The sequence below is a fragment of the Sorex fumeus genome, unplaced genomic scaffold (assembly GCF_029834395.1).
Source record: "Sorex fumeus unplaced genomic scaffold, SorFum_2.1 ptg000020l, whole genome shotgun sequence".
In the NCBI taxonomy this organism is placed as follows: Eukaryota; Metazoa; Chordata; class Mammalia; order Eulipotyphla; family Soricidae; genus Sorex; species Sorex fumeus.
In genome coordinates this window covers 14,405,640-14,423,274 of record NW_026606077.1, presented here as the reverse complement: position 1 = coordinate 14,423,274, position 17,635 = coordinate 14,405,640, and the positions used below count along the sequence as shown (strand labels likewise).

The following is a 17,635-nucleotide window of genomic DNA, read 5'->3' as shown; positions in this document are numbered from 1 at the left end:
AACACCTCGAAGGGCTCTGTCTCCTTCCTTGCCTCTTGGGAACAGGGTCCCCAAGAGCTGAGTCCTGCATGTAACAACACGCAGCCAGCACGCAGTCCATAAACCCCAGCTCCTTGCGTCCTGCCCACCAAGCACCATCCCCACACCTTGTGTAACCCTGTCCCAGCCATGGCCTGAAGCTCTGCCCAGGCCTCACAGCCAGGCTGACCCTTGACCTCTGACCTCTCACACCTTACAGCTGCTGCCACCCATCTTCCTGTGTTTAGCTGGTGCGTCATCTCTACGCCCTTTCTTGAAAGCGGTGTCTCTGCTCCTGCTCGCTCAGTTCAACACTGAGCTCACCCAGCTCTTGGCATCCCCTCACTCCTGACACTATCGGCAAAGCCATCCTGCGTCAGGCCAGACTCAGCCCTGATCCCAGCATGGAGTATGGGATCAGCTCCCTGCTCTGGTCCCTGAGTCACCTCTTCCTGCCACCCCCACCCCCAAGACCTCAGTGGCAGGCCTGCCTCCGGTACCCTCCCCGTGGGGGCTCCTGGCTTACCCATGGTGCAGAGCCCCTGCCTGCCCGCTTTATCTCCCCTCCAAGCTGTGCGTCACTCTCTTCTCCAGGCTCCTTTTCTGTCTCTCCACAGGGGCAGCTCTTGGTGTTTCCCCAGGGAGAGACTGGCCTACAGGGGGCTCCACTGACCAGACTGGGTCTCCAGTTGCAGGGCACCTAACTGGCATGGGGCCCTGGGGAGCAGCACCCTGTGTCTGGCCGGCTCCGTGCCCATGAGGCTGTGTCCCAGAGAGTGTGAGGGTGGGATTCTCCTGAGGCCTGATGGGAGACGGCACGTTGCTTTCCAAGTCTCTGCAGGCCATACCCTCAATCCCTAGGTTGCTTAGGCAAGACCCACCAACCACTTGTATGGTGCCCCGATGAAGAAGCACTTCTGTGGCTGGGATGGGGGCTCCAGGGAGGGCCGGGGTGACTGGGGGGAGGGGTTTGGACTCCAGCTCGGAAACTTCTGTGCTCACATCAGGGAGTGTCGACTTCTAGAGACTCCAAGGGCCCTAGCAGGGGTGACGGCATGGATGGTGACCGCTGCCAATGGTGACCCCTGCAGTCTTTGCGGCACCAGCCTGGGTGCTTCAGGACTCTATGGGGTCATTTCTCATATGGAAGAAATGAAATTTGAAACTAGAGCAAAATGAAACTTGAAGCCACTCTAATTGCCCTGTGCACAGGATCTGTGACATCTGTGAGTGCAGGGTCCTACAAAGGGGCTTTCTGGCCTGGGAGCCAGAGACCCCCCATGTCATGGAGACCAGGACAGAGGGGGCAGGAGGATGCCAGTGGTGTCCAGGGCCCCTTCACATCATCTCTCGAGGCCCAGGATCTCTGAAGAAGCCCACCTCTGGGAAGGTAGTGGGTGTTGGCCACCCTCTTCTCTGGGAAGATGCTGGAATGATGCGTGATGTCATCATAGTGTACCTTGGCTGGGTTAAAGTTTCAGTGGACTCCTCAGTGAGAGCAACGGTGCCCAAGCAAATCTGCAGCTTCTAGGAATGCCTTGAAATTCTTTTCTTCGGAGGGGAGGGTAGAAGGGCCACACCCCACAGGGTTCAGGGAACCATATATGAAACAGGGGCTCAAACCCTGTTTGTCAACTGCATAGCATGCGCCTTACCCCTGTGCTATTTTTTTAAACCCCTAGGTTCTTTCCTCCCTCCATCCTTCCCTTCCTTCCTTCCTTCCTTCCTTCCTTCCTCCCTTCCTTCCTCCTTCCTTTCCTCTCCCCCTTCAATTTTTGGGAGGGGAAAGTGTTTTTTCAGGAGTTACACCTGACAGTGCTCAGGGACAACTCCTGGTTCTGTGCTCAGGGCATGCCCCCAGCAGTGCTGGGAGACCATGTAGCATCAAACCCAGGCCCCCTGCATGTATGCTCAGCTCATGAGCTCTCCCTTTGGTGCTCTTTCTGACTTGTTTTCTTTGTGGTTATCGGAGACTCAGGGAAGAAAGGAAGTGAAAGAGTTTCTGCTGGTTTTGTAGTGTAGGGGAACCAATGGAGCGCACGTGTGTGTGTGTGTGTGTGTGTGTGTGTGTTTGTGTGAGAGACACACACAGAGCACGTGCTCTTTCCCTGAACTCTGACTCAGTTCTTCCTTCTGATATTAGCGTCCACTGGGTTTGTCTTTTTTGTTCTGTTAGTTTATCCATTTTGAATCCTATGTGGCACACTCAGACAGATTACCCAATATCTCTTTTTCCTTTTATTCATTTCACTTGACCTTCCCCTTCTCAAGGAAGGAAGGGTGGGGACAGTGCAGGGGGATAGGGCAGGCCACTCCAAACTTTCCATCTTGACTTGGCCCTTTGGGCAGCCAGCACCCTCCAGGAGCCAACTCAGAGTCACCTCTTCAGAAAAAAAGATTCTTCTATGCCCAGAGAATGACCAAGGATTTCAGGGACATATGCCAAGAGCTAGGGACAGAGATCAAGTATGAACGAATATGCAGGGTCCTTTGTTTTCATTTAAGGGTCTCAGAAGCAATCTCAGAAGCATTACGTCAGAAACGGGGTGCAGAGATCAACAGCAACAATTCATCATTGTCAACTGTGCCAGTAGCCTTTCCCCTGCAGCCTGGTGTCCTCATGGCGGCAAGATGGCAGCCACCGTGGGGCCACCGTGTCCTTCTGTGAGTGCAAAAGGTTAGAGGGCACTGACCATCCACCGTCTAAACCCGATCCAGGGCTAGAACTGGGTCCTCTACCCCAACCTGAATCAAATCACCTGTCGAAGGGTGGGGTTGACTGCATTAAGGGGCCCAGGAGGGACCCTCCGTCTGACGCTGCCCCCTGAATAGAGTGTGGCCTAACACACTGAGGATAAACAGTTCTGTGGTCTCTTGTTGTGGCCTCCCTCTGTAGTTGGGAACCCGAGCCTACAGGGACAGCGCCACAGCGGACTGGTGAGAAATCTCCTGCCTTTTCTGCTTCCAAGAACCCATGAGCCGGGGGTGAGGGTGGCAATCACCAGAGGATGCTCTGACCTCCAAGGTGTGGGGCAAGCCCAGGGGGCAGTGCTTGGGGAAGTTCAGCACAGGGACCTAACAGGGACATTAAGTGTGGTGAGCCACTGGGCACAGGTGACCTCATCAGCAGAGATGGCCTGGAAGATACCTCAGGGGAACCCCTCCCCTGCGCCACCCATGCTTCAGGGAAAGGTTCAATTTCATGCACATGGCCCCCTCTCATGACCACGTAGGACCCCCAACCCTGCCAGCCCTGCTGTGGCCCTCTGGCCCCGTGGTTTCTCCTGGTCTGACTGCACAGGGCCATCCCGTGCAAGGCTATGCATGATCCTATTTCCTCAACAGAACTTCTGAGAGGCAGAATGACAGTCAGGCCAGCACCTGCCTCCTCCTCCCGGCCATAATGCCCCTCTCTGGGACCCGCAGGGCACACCTGGCCTCTGCATCTGGCCCCCGGCACACCCCGGGCCATCTGTGCTTCGGGGTGATCTTGAAACTCTGCTGCTCCAATTTTGAAAATGTTGAGCCATACCCAGTGACGCCCAGGGCCTATTCCTGGCTCTGCACTCAGGGATCACTCCTGGAAGGCGACCATATAGGGGTGCTGCACGTTGAAACAGGGTTAACCGCGTGCAAGGAAAGCGTCTTCTCCACTGAACAGGTTCCCAGCCCTGTTTTAGCTCAAGTGGTTTAACTGGGGTCATTTAGATGCTGCTGAAAGAAGGAGGCCTGGACGGATTGCAGACAAGCCTGATGACTGCCCCCCAGGCGCCTGGCCCCCTGCCCAGCAGCCCCTTCCCTCTCCCTTCGCAGGTGGAGCACATCCTGGCGGAGTTCCAGCTGCAGGAGGAGGATCTAAAGAAGGTGATGCAGCGGATGCAGAAGGAGATGGACCGCGGGCTGCGGCTGGAGACGCACGAGGAGGCCAGCGTGAAGATGTTGCCCACCTATGTGCGCTCCACCCCGGAAGGCTCGGGTAGGGGTCCGGGGAGGCAGCGTGTGTCCCAAGCCAGCTCCCCCAAGGGTGTGGCCTCCACACCAGTTGGCTCCCAGCCTGGGCACAGCCACTTCAGCAGATGGCTCCTTGTGGCCGTACACGGGGACCCACAGCCCACCCGAGCCCGGGAGACTGAGACCAAGGCGTGGTGCTCACAACTTCCCCAAGGGCGCCCACTGGCCCTTCCGCAGGCCAGCCCCGCTTTGCCCCTCCCCCAACCCCCCACCCTCCCTCCATACTGGTTCCTCCTCCTCTCCTGGCTTGTGGGGGTGACCCTCCCCCCACCAGCTGATGGGCTTCTTCTTATGGATGCAGAAGTCGGGGACTTTCTTTCCCTGGACCTGGGCGGCACCAACTTCCGGGTGATGCTCGTGAAGGTGGGGGAGGGCGAGGCGGGCCAGTGGAGCGTGAAGACCAAGCAGCAGATGTACTCCATCCCCGAGGACGCCAGGACGGGCACCGCGGAGATGGTGAGCTCTGGGTGGGGCTGGGGACAGGCTGGGCTCCCTGGAGCTGGGCTTGACACAGGCTCTGCCTGTCCGGGGGGGGGGGGGGGGTTGAGGGGGCGTGTTAAGCAGTGAGAGATCTGGCTGGACCACCTCTGGGGCCCTGACCACTTTCCTAGAACGACCACAAGTGTCAGCGGGCAGCCCAGGGGACACCCTGCCCCCATGGCGAGCCTCCTGTGCCCCAACCCCCCAGTGCCCCCAACCCCTCCCCCTCTTGCCTCCACCAGCAAGTGGGGTGAGCACAAGCATGTTCCTTCCTGGCAGCAGTGACGGGGGAGCACGGAGGTAAATGAGTCCTGGGCGGCATCGTCAGAGACCCGCACCATGATCCCAGGCCCCAGGGGATAGGAGGCCTGTGGTGGCCTGGTTCTTGCTGTGGGCAGGTGTGAGTGAAGGCTACAGGACACTGTGGGGGTCACAGGCCCAGCACCAGGCAGGGAGCTTGAGGAGGGAGAGAGGGAACTTTTTTTAAATTTTTATTTTTATAAAGTTGTTCACAATAGTTCATTACAAATGAGGTTCAAACACCAGTTCCACCACCGTGCACCTTCCCACCACCATAAAAGGAAAGTGTTTTAAGACTGTTGAATTTTACCCTGGAGCCATCTAAGCCCTTATATAAGAGATTACAGGCCTGTGTATTAAAGCCAAAGAAATGTGTGCTACTTTTGGTGCATCAGTGGGATAGAGTGTAAGAGGATCCATGGCCGTGAATCCGGCCGCCCACTCCAGAATGTTCTGGATTGCTCTCTTCTGGGATCTTTATTTCATAGTCTCTGGGTGTTGGCTGTTGAGGAGATTACATGGCGCCAGGGGCGGTTTGGGGGTGTGACTGCCAAGTTACTGGAAAACTAGGGAGCTGGGGGGAGGAGGCCCAGTCCTATTCCAAGGGGGCTTGGAGATCTCAGTCACAGGTCCTGCATGCCTGGGTTTTTCTGCAGGTTCCCCTGTAGGTGAGGCTCATTCAAGCTGGTGGAGAGTGGCCTTGAGCATCAAGTGAGGGAGCATTTGACTGCTGGTTCTGACAGATACAGGAGCCGGGCTGGGCCGGGGACAGGGCAGTTGGGGGTAGGGCACTTGGAACTGGGCGTTGTAGGGGCAGGACAGTTGGGGGCCAGGCAACTGGGCACCTGAAGGGAGCCAATACTCTCTGGGTGTGAAGATAAAATAGTGACCACAGGGAACTCTTGTCCAGAGCCCCAGGTGCAGGGTGGGCTTTTGGCATAGTGGTTCTAGGGAGCAGCTGCCTTCTGGGGGTCCCCATCCTGGGCACTGCTGTCTGCAGATGCTGGCACCAGTGAAGGTGCTGGTGGCAATGGCAGGCACAGCTCTGGGCAGGGGCCTGGTGTGACTGTGGCCTGCTGGGCACCTCCCCCAGCTCTTCGACTACATTTCTGAGTGCATCTCCGACTTCCTGGACAAGCACCAGATGAAGCACAAGAAGCTGCCCTTGGGCTTCACCTTCTCCTTCCCTGTGAGGCATGAAGACATTGACAAGGTGAGCAGGCGGGGGCGAGGGCAGAGGGAGCATCGGAGGGTATGCAGCCCAGATGTTGCGCATTTGCGGGTGCGCAACATCTTACTATCTTGTTCTTACTTTGGACAACCTGACAACCAGGACTGCTTTCAAATACATTCCCCCGTCCTCAGTGAGCAAAGTGCCTTGCATGTTCCCTCACTTATGTCAGCAGACTTTGGGAATAAACATCACATCATGACCGAAGTCTTACTATGTCTTGGATGAGGTATATACTGTTTTACCTCCATTACGAATCAGAAGCAGAATCCCTGAGGGATTCTGGGAATGGCAATGTTCAGAAAATCCTGGTGGGGCTCCAAATCAAGGGCTGCCGGTGCCCCTGGAAGGAGCTGAAACTTGACCCTGCCTGTGGCTGGCATATTAGCCTGCCATGGTCACACACACAGCCTCCACATTCACACCTAAATTTGACGTTCACATATACGCATGCATGTGGTAATTTATCATACTAAAGCAAATCGGGTCTCACACCTTCGACCCCCATCTGACAGAGGTTGGTTACAGAGAATGAGACCAGCAAACACACAAGGAAACAAATAAATACATTTCCAAGCTTTAGGGTCACCTGGGCTGACTATTGTACACTCCAACATCAGTCTCCCACCCTGGCTCCCAAAATGAAGTAAATTTTTCAAGCTGATAGAGACAGTGAGGACAGTTAGTGAGTGCGTCAACATTCAGTGGGCCATGGAGAGCAGGGACAGCTCACACAGGCCATCAGCACGACCCCCAAAGTGCGAGGCCAGCTGTGACAGGCTCCTGTTCTGTGCTTGCTTGTATTGCCTGATATACCTAAAAGACCCTAATTGTTTCATATTATATATAAAATAGACTATAAAATCCAGCTCCTGGAAGTGCGTGGCCGCATTTGCGGGTGCGCAACATCTTACTATCTCGTTCTTATTTTGGACAACCTGGCAGGCTACCAAATGTAACCTGCCCACACGGCCGAGTCTGGCAAACTCCCCATGGCGTACCCAATATGTCAAATACCAGTAACAATCATGGGTCTCATTCTCCTAACCCTGAAAGAGCCTTGGATATAGAACTTTTTAAAATCTCAGGGCTAGGATGAAGGAGACATTACTGGTGCCTGCTCGAGGCAATCGATGAACAACAGGATGATCGTGATCGTGATATATATATATATATAATAATTTATTTTATATTGCTTATGACAACAAAATGGCATTTGCTTGCCACTTTATTTAAATACCATGTATTACAAAGTTCATAATAAACTTATTCCAGGTATTCAATATTCCAACACCAGTCCCATGGCTAGTGTGGGCTTCCCTCCACCACTGCCCCCATGTTCCCAATCAACCCCAAGCCTGTCTCCTTAGCAAGCACAAAATAGTTTATTTTATATTACTTATGACAACAAAACGGCTAGTGGAATTATCAAAAACTATTTCATAAAAGATCACTGTATCACTGTTATCACTGTCAATCCGTTGTTCATTGATTTACTCAAGTGGTCACCAGTAACGTATCCATTAATCCCAGCCCTGAGATTTTAGCAGCCTCTCCTCATTCGTCTTTCCCAATGATTGGGGCTCTTTCAGGGTCAAGGGAATGAGACCCATTATTGTTACTGGTTTTGGCATATCAAATATGCCACGGGTAGCGTGCCAGGTTCTGCCGTGTGGGCAGGATACTCTCGGTAGCTAGCTGAGCTCTCCGAGAGGCATGTATTCATAAAAGATTATTTGTGATAATAGCTGTATCTCACCATGAGGTCACTAGGTCCTTGTCTGCGGGTTTACTAAGCTGCTTGTTGCTAGTGGAGCCTTTGTGTTATTGTTTATTGAGTATAGTTGCCTTCCACATTACTTTCTCACATAATTTTGAGCGTTCCTACTGGATATTAGTATTATAGAGTTTAGAGGTAGCTGCATGCTCCAGAAATTCCAGGATATATAACTGTGCCATGAGTTTACACGTTGGCGGTCGTAGGATGTGGGTATGGCTGCCGGGGCCTCCTGAAGTACGGGAGATGGGGGGAGGCTACCTGTTTGTACTCTGAGAAGACCCCAGAGTTTCCAGCCTGAAAACCAGTGAACCTGGATTCGGCAGGTAGATGTCGCTGCAGAGATCAGTCATAAAGCAGCGGGATTTGGCCACTGGCAGGGAAGCAACTGAGAAGTAGGGGTGTGGCTCCTGGGGTTTTGCAGGGCAGAAACTCAGCTCACCCCTCAACTACTCTGTTCCTTCCTGGGGCATGTTTGCTTGTCCCATTATTCTCTGAGACCTAAACTGTTTTGTCCAGGGTGCTGCCCTGACCTTGAGGATTTTTGCTAAGGGGATGATTTCCCAGACACATAAATTATATACACATCTCCACTGCATACAAATAGACACAGCAGTTGGAGGGACGCCTGATTACCTACAGTAAGCACAAGTGCACTGCATGTCTGTCACACCCCCACGAGTAGATGAGACATACAAACGTCAGGTAGGCACCTGCCAACGGTGAACCTGCGCACGCATCAGTCATAGGGAAACAACGCACGCGCCCCGTGGCTGAGGGGACGGCAGCTCAGTGTTCACACGGAAGCTGTGAGAGCCACCTCGAGAGATGGGTGGGAGGAGCTGGTTTGGGGCCTCCTCTGCGTGTGTGACAGCTGCTCTGGGGAGTGGGCTGCTCCTCCCTGCATCTCCCTGCCCATCCCCCATACCCAGCACAGAGGGTGCCCCTCTTCCCACAGGGCATCCTTCTCAACTGGACCAAGGGCTTCAAGGCCTCGGGAGCAGAAGGAAACAACGTTGTGGGGCTTCTACGAGACGCCATCAAACGGAGAGGGGTGAGGTGGACCCCGAGCCCGCCCACCACTGCCCTAGGCTCTCCTTCACCCTCCCCGCAGGCCAGGACGCTGGGGAGGCCTGGTGGCTTCCCAGAGCCTCCGTGGTCCCCACAGCTCGGAGCTGGCTGAGCTGAGCACTGAGCCCCAGCCACCTGCTCTGTGCTTCTTGGTAGGACTTTGAGATGGACGTGGTGGCGATGGTGAATGACACAGTGGCCACGATGATCTCCTGCTACTATGAAGACCACCGGTGTGAGGTCGGCATGATTGTGGGTAAGGACGCAGGAGCAGCTCTTCTGGGGGCTCAGTCAACGGGCTTTCCTGACTCAGGACCTCAGGGAAGCGACCCACGTGTTTTGCACCTGGTGAGGATTGCATACTGTGTGCAGGGCACTGAATCTGGCAGCAATGGGGGTCAGGGCTGTTCTGGTGGTTATGGAGGGGTCAGGGCCGTCCCGGCGGCTATGGAGGGGTCAGGGCCGTCCTGGTGGCTGTGGAGGGGGCAGGGCCATCCCGGAGGCTGTGGAGAGGTCAGGGCCGTCCTGGTAGCTGTGGAGGAGTCAGGACTGTCCCGCTGGCTGTGGAGGGGTCAGGGCCGTCCTGGTGCCTATGGAGGGGTCAGGGCCGTCCCGGTGACTGTGGAGAGGTCAAGGCCGTCCTGGTGCCTATGGAGAGGTCAGGGCCGTTCTGGCGGCTATGGAGAGGTCAGGGTCGTCTTGGTGGCTGTGGAGGGGTCAGGGCCATCCCTGTCCTGGCGGCTGTGGAGGGGTCAGGGCTGTCCCCGTCCTGGCAACTGTGGAGAGGTCAGGGCCGTCCTGGTAGCTGTGGGGGGGTTAGAGCCGTCCTGGAGCCTGTGGGAGGTCAGGACTGTCTCAGTGGCAGCTGCCGGTTACTGGTAGAGCATTTCAATACTCGGAAGTCGCCGCATCAGTGGAAGGCCAGCTGTACATCTACCTGGCCCCGCCGGATCTAATCAGAGCACCTCATCTGCCAAATGGGCCAAACTGGACAGATGTGACCAAGTGGAAGCACATCAGTAAAGTGGTGACTCCCTCTCTGACCGGCCTCCCGTGTCTGAGGCACTCAGCCTATCCTGGAGAGCTTCCTGCCTAGACTTTGTGCTGGCCTCAGGCACAGCATCGTCCCCCGCCCCCTGTCCCCCTCCCTCCACCCACACAGCAGCCTCAGTATTAGCAGATCAGTCACTTGCTGGGCACATGGGGCAGGGGGCTGGGTACTTTCCTGGACTCCACGCACTGGCTGTGTCAGTGACAGCAGCCTTGAAGGTGTGTATATTTGTGCTTGAGAACCCCCCTCCAATTTTACACACACACACAAACACCACAATGCACATATACCACACACACACCACACAAACAAACACCACAATGCACATACACCCATGTGGCCCACACACACCCCACACACATCATACTCCATACATCTACCACACAAATTCCATATGCCCACCCCAACACACCACACACACACATTACACATACCTCACCCTACACACACACACACACACACACACACACACACACACACACACACTTTACAGCCTGGCTGGTCGATGGCTGCTAGACAAACACTCTTGACTTCACTGCTCGGTACTTTAAAAGCAAGTGAATCATAATTACCATGAGGTAAAAATGGGGAGAATTCCCATCAAAGGCTGGTGTTTGTGTTTTTTGATACTGTTTTTTTTTTATACTGTTTCTCTATCTCTATTGTATCTCTATTGTCCTCAGTGGTTGCTCAAGTGGGCCCAGTAACATCTCCATTGTGAGACTTCTTGTTACTGTGTTTGGCATACTGAATATTCTCGGTGGCTTGCCAGGCTCTCCAAGAGGGGCGGAGGAATCAAACCTGGCTTGGCCAGGCTGGCTGCGCGCAAGGCAGACGCCCTACTGTTATTATTTTTTATATGGAGGATAAGCCACACCCAGCAGTGCTTAGGGCTTTATTCCTGACTCTGTGCTCAGGGGTCACTCCTGCCATACTCAGGGAACCAAATGGGATGCTGGGGACTGAACCTGGGCCGGACTCATGCAAGGCAAGTGCCCCACCCCTGTCGTGTCTCTCAGGTCCTCAATACTTCATGAGTGGAGGACCCCACATTCTTACTTTGCCCAGAATCCTCAGATCCCATATTCAGGCCCATGTACTGCTCCCAAAGGTTCGTCTCTGCGTGCTCCCCAAAGCAGGCCTCGGGGAAGGGGAGCTCAGACATGCAGGGAGGGGCCGGACCAATCATATAAGGGGCAAGGCACTTGCCTTGCACGCAGCCCACCAAGGTTCAATCCCTCGCACCCCATATGAACCCTGAGCCTCCCGCCCCCAGGAGTGGTCCCTGAGCACAGAGCCAGGAGTCAGCCCTGAGCACAGATGGAGTGACTCTCAAACAAAACGAACAAGGATGATGCATCAGACGCTATGAAAGCGTCAACCCCACTCCCGCCTCTGACTGACAGAGCACTCCCTCCCACACGTGCCCCTCTGTGGGTTCCAGAAGCATCCGGGCTGGGGGAGGCCCTTGGGGGAGCCTGACCCCACCTTCCCCACAGGCACAGGCTGCAACGCGTGCTACATGGAGGAGATGCAGAACGTGGAGCTGGTGGAAGGTGACGAGGGCCGCATGTGTGTCAACACCGAGTGGGGCGCTTTCGGGGACTCGGGGGAGCTGGATGAATTCCTGCTCGAGTACGACCGCGTGGTGGACGAGAACTCCTTGAACCCCGGCCAGCAGCTGTAAGGACGCCCCTTCCTGGAACAGCCCTGCTCATCCAGGCAGATAATGGCCCCGTTACGAAACCATTCTGGGGAAAAGCAAACGGCAGGGCCCTCCTAAGTGGCGGGCACGTCCTTCTGCCTGTGTGCCCCGCTCTGAGCGGACAGCACTGGAGTGAAGGCTCCGTGCAGAGAGAGGGTCTGGAATAGGCCAGCAGCGACAGTTGGCACCGCTGGCACGGCAAAGGCTCCGAGTGGCCCCAGCAGCGCTAGCTGGAGTCCCCAAAGGACATTCCATGCCCTGGGATCAATCTTTCGTGGGGTGCTGCAGGTTAGGACACAAAGACTTAGCCCCCACAGACTGAATGAGCTCCAGTGCTGGGCGCGGCTGGCGTGCCAGGCCCCTCCCTGCTCATCCTTCCCAGCTTCCTGACTGCTCTGCAGGCTCTTGGTATTATACAGAACAGAGACCCACAGACCCTGGCGTGGGCCCTCCCTCTGAGCCTCAATCTCCCTTGTCACCACACAGCGGAAGGCACCCAAACAGATGGCCGTGGGCTAGGTCTCAGGGACACCGGCGGGACAGTCTCAGAGGGATGTAGAGGGGACAGGAGGTCCTCCACCCCTTCCCGGGCCACCAATTGATCCATGCTGATAAATGAAGGAAGGAGTAGCCCGGGAAGGGCGTCAGGAAAGTGCCCCTTCCACGTGTCCCTCTGAGCCTGGGACCGCAGAGGTGCAGAAACCCGGGGTTGTGGGGCACCCAGGGCGTCTGAGAGCCCCAGGGCAGAGCTGCAGGGGGCTGAGCCGGGTGCTGTGTGCACAGGTTCGAGAAGCTCATCGGCGGCAAGTATATGGGCGAGCTGGTGCGCCTAGTGCTGCTGAAGCTGGTGGATGAGAATCTGCTTTTCCACGGGGAGGCCTCAGAGCAGCTGCGCACGCGCGGCGCCTTCGAGACCCGCTTCGTGTCGCAGGTGGAGAGGTGTGCAGGGCGTCAGGGTTCCGCGGCGGGAGAGGGGAGGGGTCCCCGGACGCGGGCAACAAAGTTTGGGGTAGCGTGGACGGAGGGCTGGGTCCCAGGGCCCTCCGTGGCCCGCCCTCACTTCCAAGTCCCCGCGCGGGACGCAGGGCGCGGTGAAGCGGGAGCCCGGACCGGACGGGGAAGGGAGGGGAGGGGAGGGGAGGGGAGGGGAGGAGGGCCGGACGCGCGCCCAGCCCGCACCCCTGCCGCCCACCCGCAGCGACTCGGGCGACCGCAAGCAGATCGCCAACATCCTGCGCACGCTGGGGCTGCGCGCGTCGGCCGCCGACTGCGACCTGGTGCGCCGCGCCTGCGAGAGCGTGTCCACGCGCGCCGCGCACATGTGCGCTGCGGGGCTGGCGGGCGTCATCAACCGCATGCGCCAGAGCCGCAGCGAGGACGTGATGCGCATCACAGTGGGCGTGGACGGCTCCGTGTACAAGCTGCACCCCAGGTGCGCCGCGCGGGCCAGGCGGGGGGCGGGGAGCGCGGGCGGGGAGCGGGGAGCCCCACGCAGCCCGTTTTCCCTCCCACGCAGCTTCAAGGAGCGCTTCCACGCCAGCGTGCGCCGGCTGACGCCCAGCTGCGAGATCACCTTCATCGAGTCGGAGGAGGGCAGCGGCCGCGGCGCCGCGCTCGTGTCCGCCGTGGCCTGCAAGAAGGCCTGCATGCTGGGCCAGTGAGGACGCGGCGGCCCGGGCCTGCCTTCCAACGACTGCGCGCCCCCGGACTCTGGACCAGCAGCGGTGCGCGGCCCCGGGGGGCTGCGGGGAGTCCAGCGCCCCGCCTCGAGGTGGAACAGCCTGCAGAGTCCTGTGGGACCGGGGACTGAGCTGGTAGCGCCGCATTCACAGCACATCCGGAGCCCCCGCCGGGGACTGGGGTGCCCTCTGCACCCTATCGCGGCCTGGCTTCCCCAGACCCCGCCGGATCTAGGCTTGGGCCATTCTTTCCTCCAGGGCCCCTGGACCTGCTCCCCGTGGGTGCTGTGGACACGCGGGCCTGCTCATGAGGCCTTTCCACAGTATGCAATCCCAGAGTGGGTGGTGATCTGGAGTGACACCCGCAGGGGTGTCAGAGACAGAGTCCAGCTGCCTGTGGTCTGGGAGCACCTCAGAGATGGGGCGCTGGCCCCCCCTGCTTGGCCCAGAAGGACATTCTAAGCAGTGCTCAGCGCGACTCCCCACTCAGGGCCCAGCAGACTCCCTGTCCTAGCCAGACCTCTATGGCCACACCCCTCTCTGCGCCAAGCTGGACTAGGGTTTTTTTTTTTAATTAAAAGTTTTCAGAGTTCAGGTGTTCTTTGTGCTCAGGGTGAGATGGGAAGCCATGAGGGTGGAGGGTGTGTTAGCTCCAGCCGGGCCTGGAACGTGGCCTCCGTGGACCCGGCCAGGCTGTGGCATTCCGGAGGGTGGGGAATGGGGCCATGGAGGCACTCAGTCAGAGGCAGGGGGCTTTCCAAGGCCCCTGCTCACACACCCCTGCAAACAGTCATGGGATTTACCCTGTTGGGCTTAGTTCTTGTGTTTTGTTTTGTTTTGTTTTGTTTAATTGAATCAGAGTGAATTACAAAGTTACAAAATCATTCATGATTGGGTTCTAACACCAGTCTCTTCACCAGTGTCCACTTCCCTCCATCAATGTCCCCAGTTTCCCTCCACACCCTCCCAACACACACACACACACATCATACTGCCCCAGTGGCAGGCACTTTTTTTCTTTTTCCCTTTTAGGTACTGTGGTTTACAGTACTAGAACATCATGCATGTCACTTTGCCTCTTTTCAGCACCCAGTTGTTGTCCAGAGTGACCTCTTCCCCAAGTGGTCAAGGTAGCAGAAAGGCCCCGGAGAGAAGTGAGAGCCAGAGCCATAGTACAGTGGAGAGGGCGTCCGCCTTGCTCGGGACTGGTCCGGGCCCCCGAGCCTGCAAGTCTGGAGCCCCCGTGTTGGAGCATGTACACACTGTCTCACCGAAATCACCCCCTACGTTTCCTTTATGTCATAGTTCAGGGTGTGGTAGTGATAGCATTTTTCCCGCTATGGAGGTAGGTTGGGCTGGAGCGATAGCACAGCGGGTAGGCGTTTGCCTTGCAAGTGGCCAACATGGCCGACCCGAGTTCGATTCCTCCACCCCTCTTGGAGAGCCAGCAAGCAACTGAGAGTATCTCGCCCACATGGTAAAGCCTGGCAAACTACCCATGACGTATTCAATATGCCAAACACAGTAACACAATTGTCACAATGGAGAACGATACTGGGCCCGCTTGAGCAAATCAATAAACAACGGGAGGACAGTGACAGTGACAGTGACAGTGATGGAGGTAGGTCATATATTCTATGACTTTTATTTCTGGAGAGATAGAATAAAATGATATCCCTGTTATGTAAAAGGAGTGAGAGTCTTAGGTGTGAGAATCTCCTTACCCCAGTGGCTAGACTTTGGTCTTGTCCCCAGATGGAGAGGCAAACTGGCCAGGGCTGCCTCGTGTGGGTGACCACTCCTGCTCAGGACTCAGGACGGCCAGTCCCCAGCCCTCCTGCCCCCAGTCCAGAGAGCATCAGCTCTGGAAGGCCCCCGTTTCCAGCCATGGGCCGTGTGCCCTCATCCCTTACAGGCCTGGGGGCTGCTGCCCAGTCTGTCAGGAGCAGTTGTTCTCAGCTGCATACGGGAGGCTCGTGGTCCGCTTTCCCGAGGCTCCAGGGAATGCTTGGTCAAGCGAGCTCCATGATCCCCGTGTCTCCTGTGGACTCATCTACAATCACTGTCAGCTCCGGGCTGCCTCTGCCCTGCGTCAGATGCACCAAAGCCCAGACCTACAAGCCTTGGCAGCCTGGCAGCCTGGGGTCATCCTGTGTTTCGGGGCCGAGGGCCGGGGGTGGGACTAGACCCGCTGGAAAGGCAGCAGCAGGAGCCTGGCTCAGTGCTAGGGGGGGTGTAAATGCCACGTCTGCCGGGCTCTCAGGAGCCAGTACAGTCAGACCTGCCGACCACGGCCACCCAGAGGGCAGGGGTCAGGGGCCTGGAAGGCTCCAGGAATGTGGCCAGGACCTGCCCATGGACCCTCCTCCCCCTGCCCAGGCGTTGCTGCCAAGTTTGGGCCTGTCCTCTCCACATCTCCTTATTTGGCTGCCCAGGTGATAAGGCCTCAGCATAAAGGTGGCTGGCAGGCAGCGAGTGACCACAGCAGAGAGCATGGTGAGTGAGCACGGCCGGCTGGGGCGGGAGTGGCGGATCCTGCAGCTTGGGGAAGAGCAGCAGCCTGGCAGTGCTCAGGGGTATGCATGGGGTCCTCGCTGGGAGCTGGGGGGGGGGGGGGGCACCTGCCCACGCTTGGTGTTGCAGGCCAGCAGGAAGGCAGGGACCCGCGGCAAGGCCGGGGCCACCAAGCAGGCCCAGCGTGGCTCCTCCAACGTCTTCTCCATGTTCGAGCAAGCCCAGATCCAGGAGTTCAAGGAAGTGAGTGTGCGGCCCACCCCTGCTCCTCTCCCCCTCCGGGACTCCCGGGAAGGTGCTGCTCTCACCCCGCCGCTCCCACCTCACAGGCCTTCAGCTGCATCGACCAGAACCGGGATGGCATCATCTGCAAATCGGACCTGAGGGAGACCTACTCCCAGCTGGGTGAGTGCCCCCCACAACGGCGCGCCCTCTGCTGGTGCTCACGCCTCTGCCCGCCACGGCCCCTGTCCTGGCCAGGCGTCTCAGGCCTGCTGTGACGCCTGGCCCGCAGGGAAGGTGAGCGTGCCAGACGAGGAACTGGAGGCCATGCTGCAAGAGGGGAAGGGCCCCATCAACTTCACCGTCTTCCTCACACTCTTCGGGGAGAAGCTCAATGGTGAGCTGGGACCCTTGCTGGAAGCCACCCCACTTTCTCTGTCCCTCTCCCCAGGGGAACTGTCCACCCCAGGATGACGCTGGGCTGGGAAATGTGCTTCAGCTCTGCTCCTCTGCTGGGCCTGCCCACACCTGAATGGTCTTGGCTTCTCAGAGCCCCCCGGACACTATATTCAGTGGAAGCCCCTCTCCCCCATGCATCTGGTTTCCCCCATTCTCGGGGGTCCTGGGGAGACTGAGGGTGCTTACTGTGCTTCCTGGTCACCCAGGCACGGACCCCGAAGAAGCCATCCTGAGTGCCTTCCGCATGTTTGACCCCAGTGGCAAGGGGGTGGTGAACAAGGATGAGTAAGTGCTGGGACCGCGTGGGGAGGGGCCCCTTTGAGAGGAGCCCCCTAAGCTGGGTGGAACTCCCACTCCCAGCCCTGCAGTCCCTGAGGTGGCCCCTTCACCCAGGTTCAAGCAGCTTCTCCTGACGCAGGCAGACAAGTTCTCTCCCGCTGAGGTGAGGCCAGAGCCCCTGTGGGCTGAGTTCTGGGGTGTACCCATCTCGGCGAGACACAGGGTCTGGAGGGGAGGGGTAGGTGCAGGGCCAGCTGCAGGCAGAGCAAGGGTGGGCAAGCGGGTGGGCACACAGGGTGTGGGGGCTGAGGGACAGAGAAGGGACGGTGCTCTCAGCCCACCTGTGCCCTGGTCAGCAGCAGGAGTACCTGAGCAGGTTTGGGGTTGGCTTGAAAGGTTGGAGCAGATGCACCGCACAGGTGCGGGGCTGGGCTGGAGCAGGGCGCCGGGCAGGGGGCAGGAGGGACGCGTTTGTGGAGTTATTCTCACTAGCGCCTCCCAGGTGGAGCAGATGTTTGCGCTGACGCCCATGGACCTGGCCGGGAACATCGACTACAAGTCTCTGTGCTACATCATCACCCATGGGGATGAGAAGGAAGAGTGAGGGGGGCCCCGGAGGGCTCAATAAACATCCTACCTGACAACCTTGTGTTGGTCTGTGCCTCACGAATGGAGGGGGCAGGGTCTTGAACCCCACGTGGTGGGCCAGGGAGGCCTGTGCAGGCTCTTCCTGCAGGCCCGGCTGTAGCCCATGTGGCATCTGTCCCCCAGGCCCCTGTTCTGCTCTCTGCCTCTTCTCCGCAGCTGTCTGGGGAAGGACACTGAGGAAGGGCCCCTG

At 57.7% G+C, this 17,635-nt stretch overlaps 2 protein-coding genes across 2 annotated transcripts in view; both read left to right on the top strand.

Annotated features, from left to right (window-relative positions):
- Positions 1 to 13,305, top strand: part of GCK (glucokinase) — a 40,835-nt gene extending 27,530 nt beyond the window's left edge. The window contains exons 2-10 of the mRNA XM_056113476.1: positions 3,832 to 3,994; positions 4,331 to 4,485; positions 5,903 to 6,022; positions 8,776 to 8,871; positions 9,045 to 9,144; positions 11,439 to 11,622; positions 12,428 to 12,583; positions 12,843 to 13,076; positions 13,161 to 13,305. Coding sequence (XP_055969451.1) covers positions 3,832 to 3,994; positions 4,331 to 4,485; positions 5,903 to 6,022; positions 8,776 to 8,871; positions 9,045 to 9,144; positions 11,439 to 11,622; positions 12,428 to 12,583; positions 12,843 to 13,076; positions 13,161 to 13,305 — 1,353 coding nt within the window. The remainder of the gene's footprint in view (positions 1 to 3,831; positions 3,995 to 4,330; positions 4,486 to 5,902; positions 6,023 to 8,775; positions 8,872 to 9,044; positions 9,145 to 11,438; positions 11,623 to 12,427; positions 12,584 to 12,842; positions 13,077 to 13,160) is intronic.
- Positions 13,306 to 15,800: 2,495 nt separating this feature from the next.
- Positions 15,801 to 17,435, top strand: MYL7 (myosin light chain 7). Its single transcript, XM_056113478.1, has 7 exons — positions 15,801 to 15,819; positions 15,967 to 16,080; positions 16,167 to 16,242; positions 16,352 to 16,456; positions 16,725 to 16,803; positions 16,912 to 16,960; positions 17,300 to 17,435. The coding sequence occupies exons 1-7, from the start codon at positions 15,817 to 15,819 to the stop codon at positions 17,399 to 17,401; spliced, it is 528 nt and encodes a 175-aa protein (XP_055969453.1). The 5' UTR covers positions 15,801 to 15,816; the 3' UTR covers positions 17,402 to 17,435.
- Positions 17,436 to 17,635: the final 200 nt, after the last annotated feature.

What these genes read in the sequence shown, in the direction of transcription:
- MYL7 (XM_056113478.1), top strand. An exon ending in GGAGACCTACTCCCAGCTGG is followed by an intron (nt 16,243 to 16,351) that starts GTGAGTGCCCCC and finishes CCTGGCCCGCAG; the next exon opens with GGAAGGTGAGCGTGCCAGAC. An exon ending in GGGGTGGTGAACAAGGATGA is followed by an intron (nt 16,804 to 16,911) that starts GTAAGTGCTGGG and finishes CCCTTCACCCAG; the next exon opens with GTTCAAGCAGCTTCTCCTGA.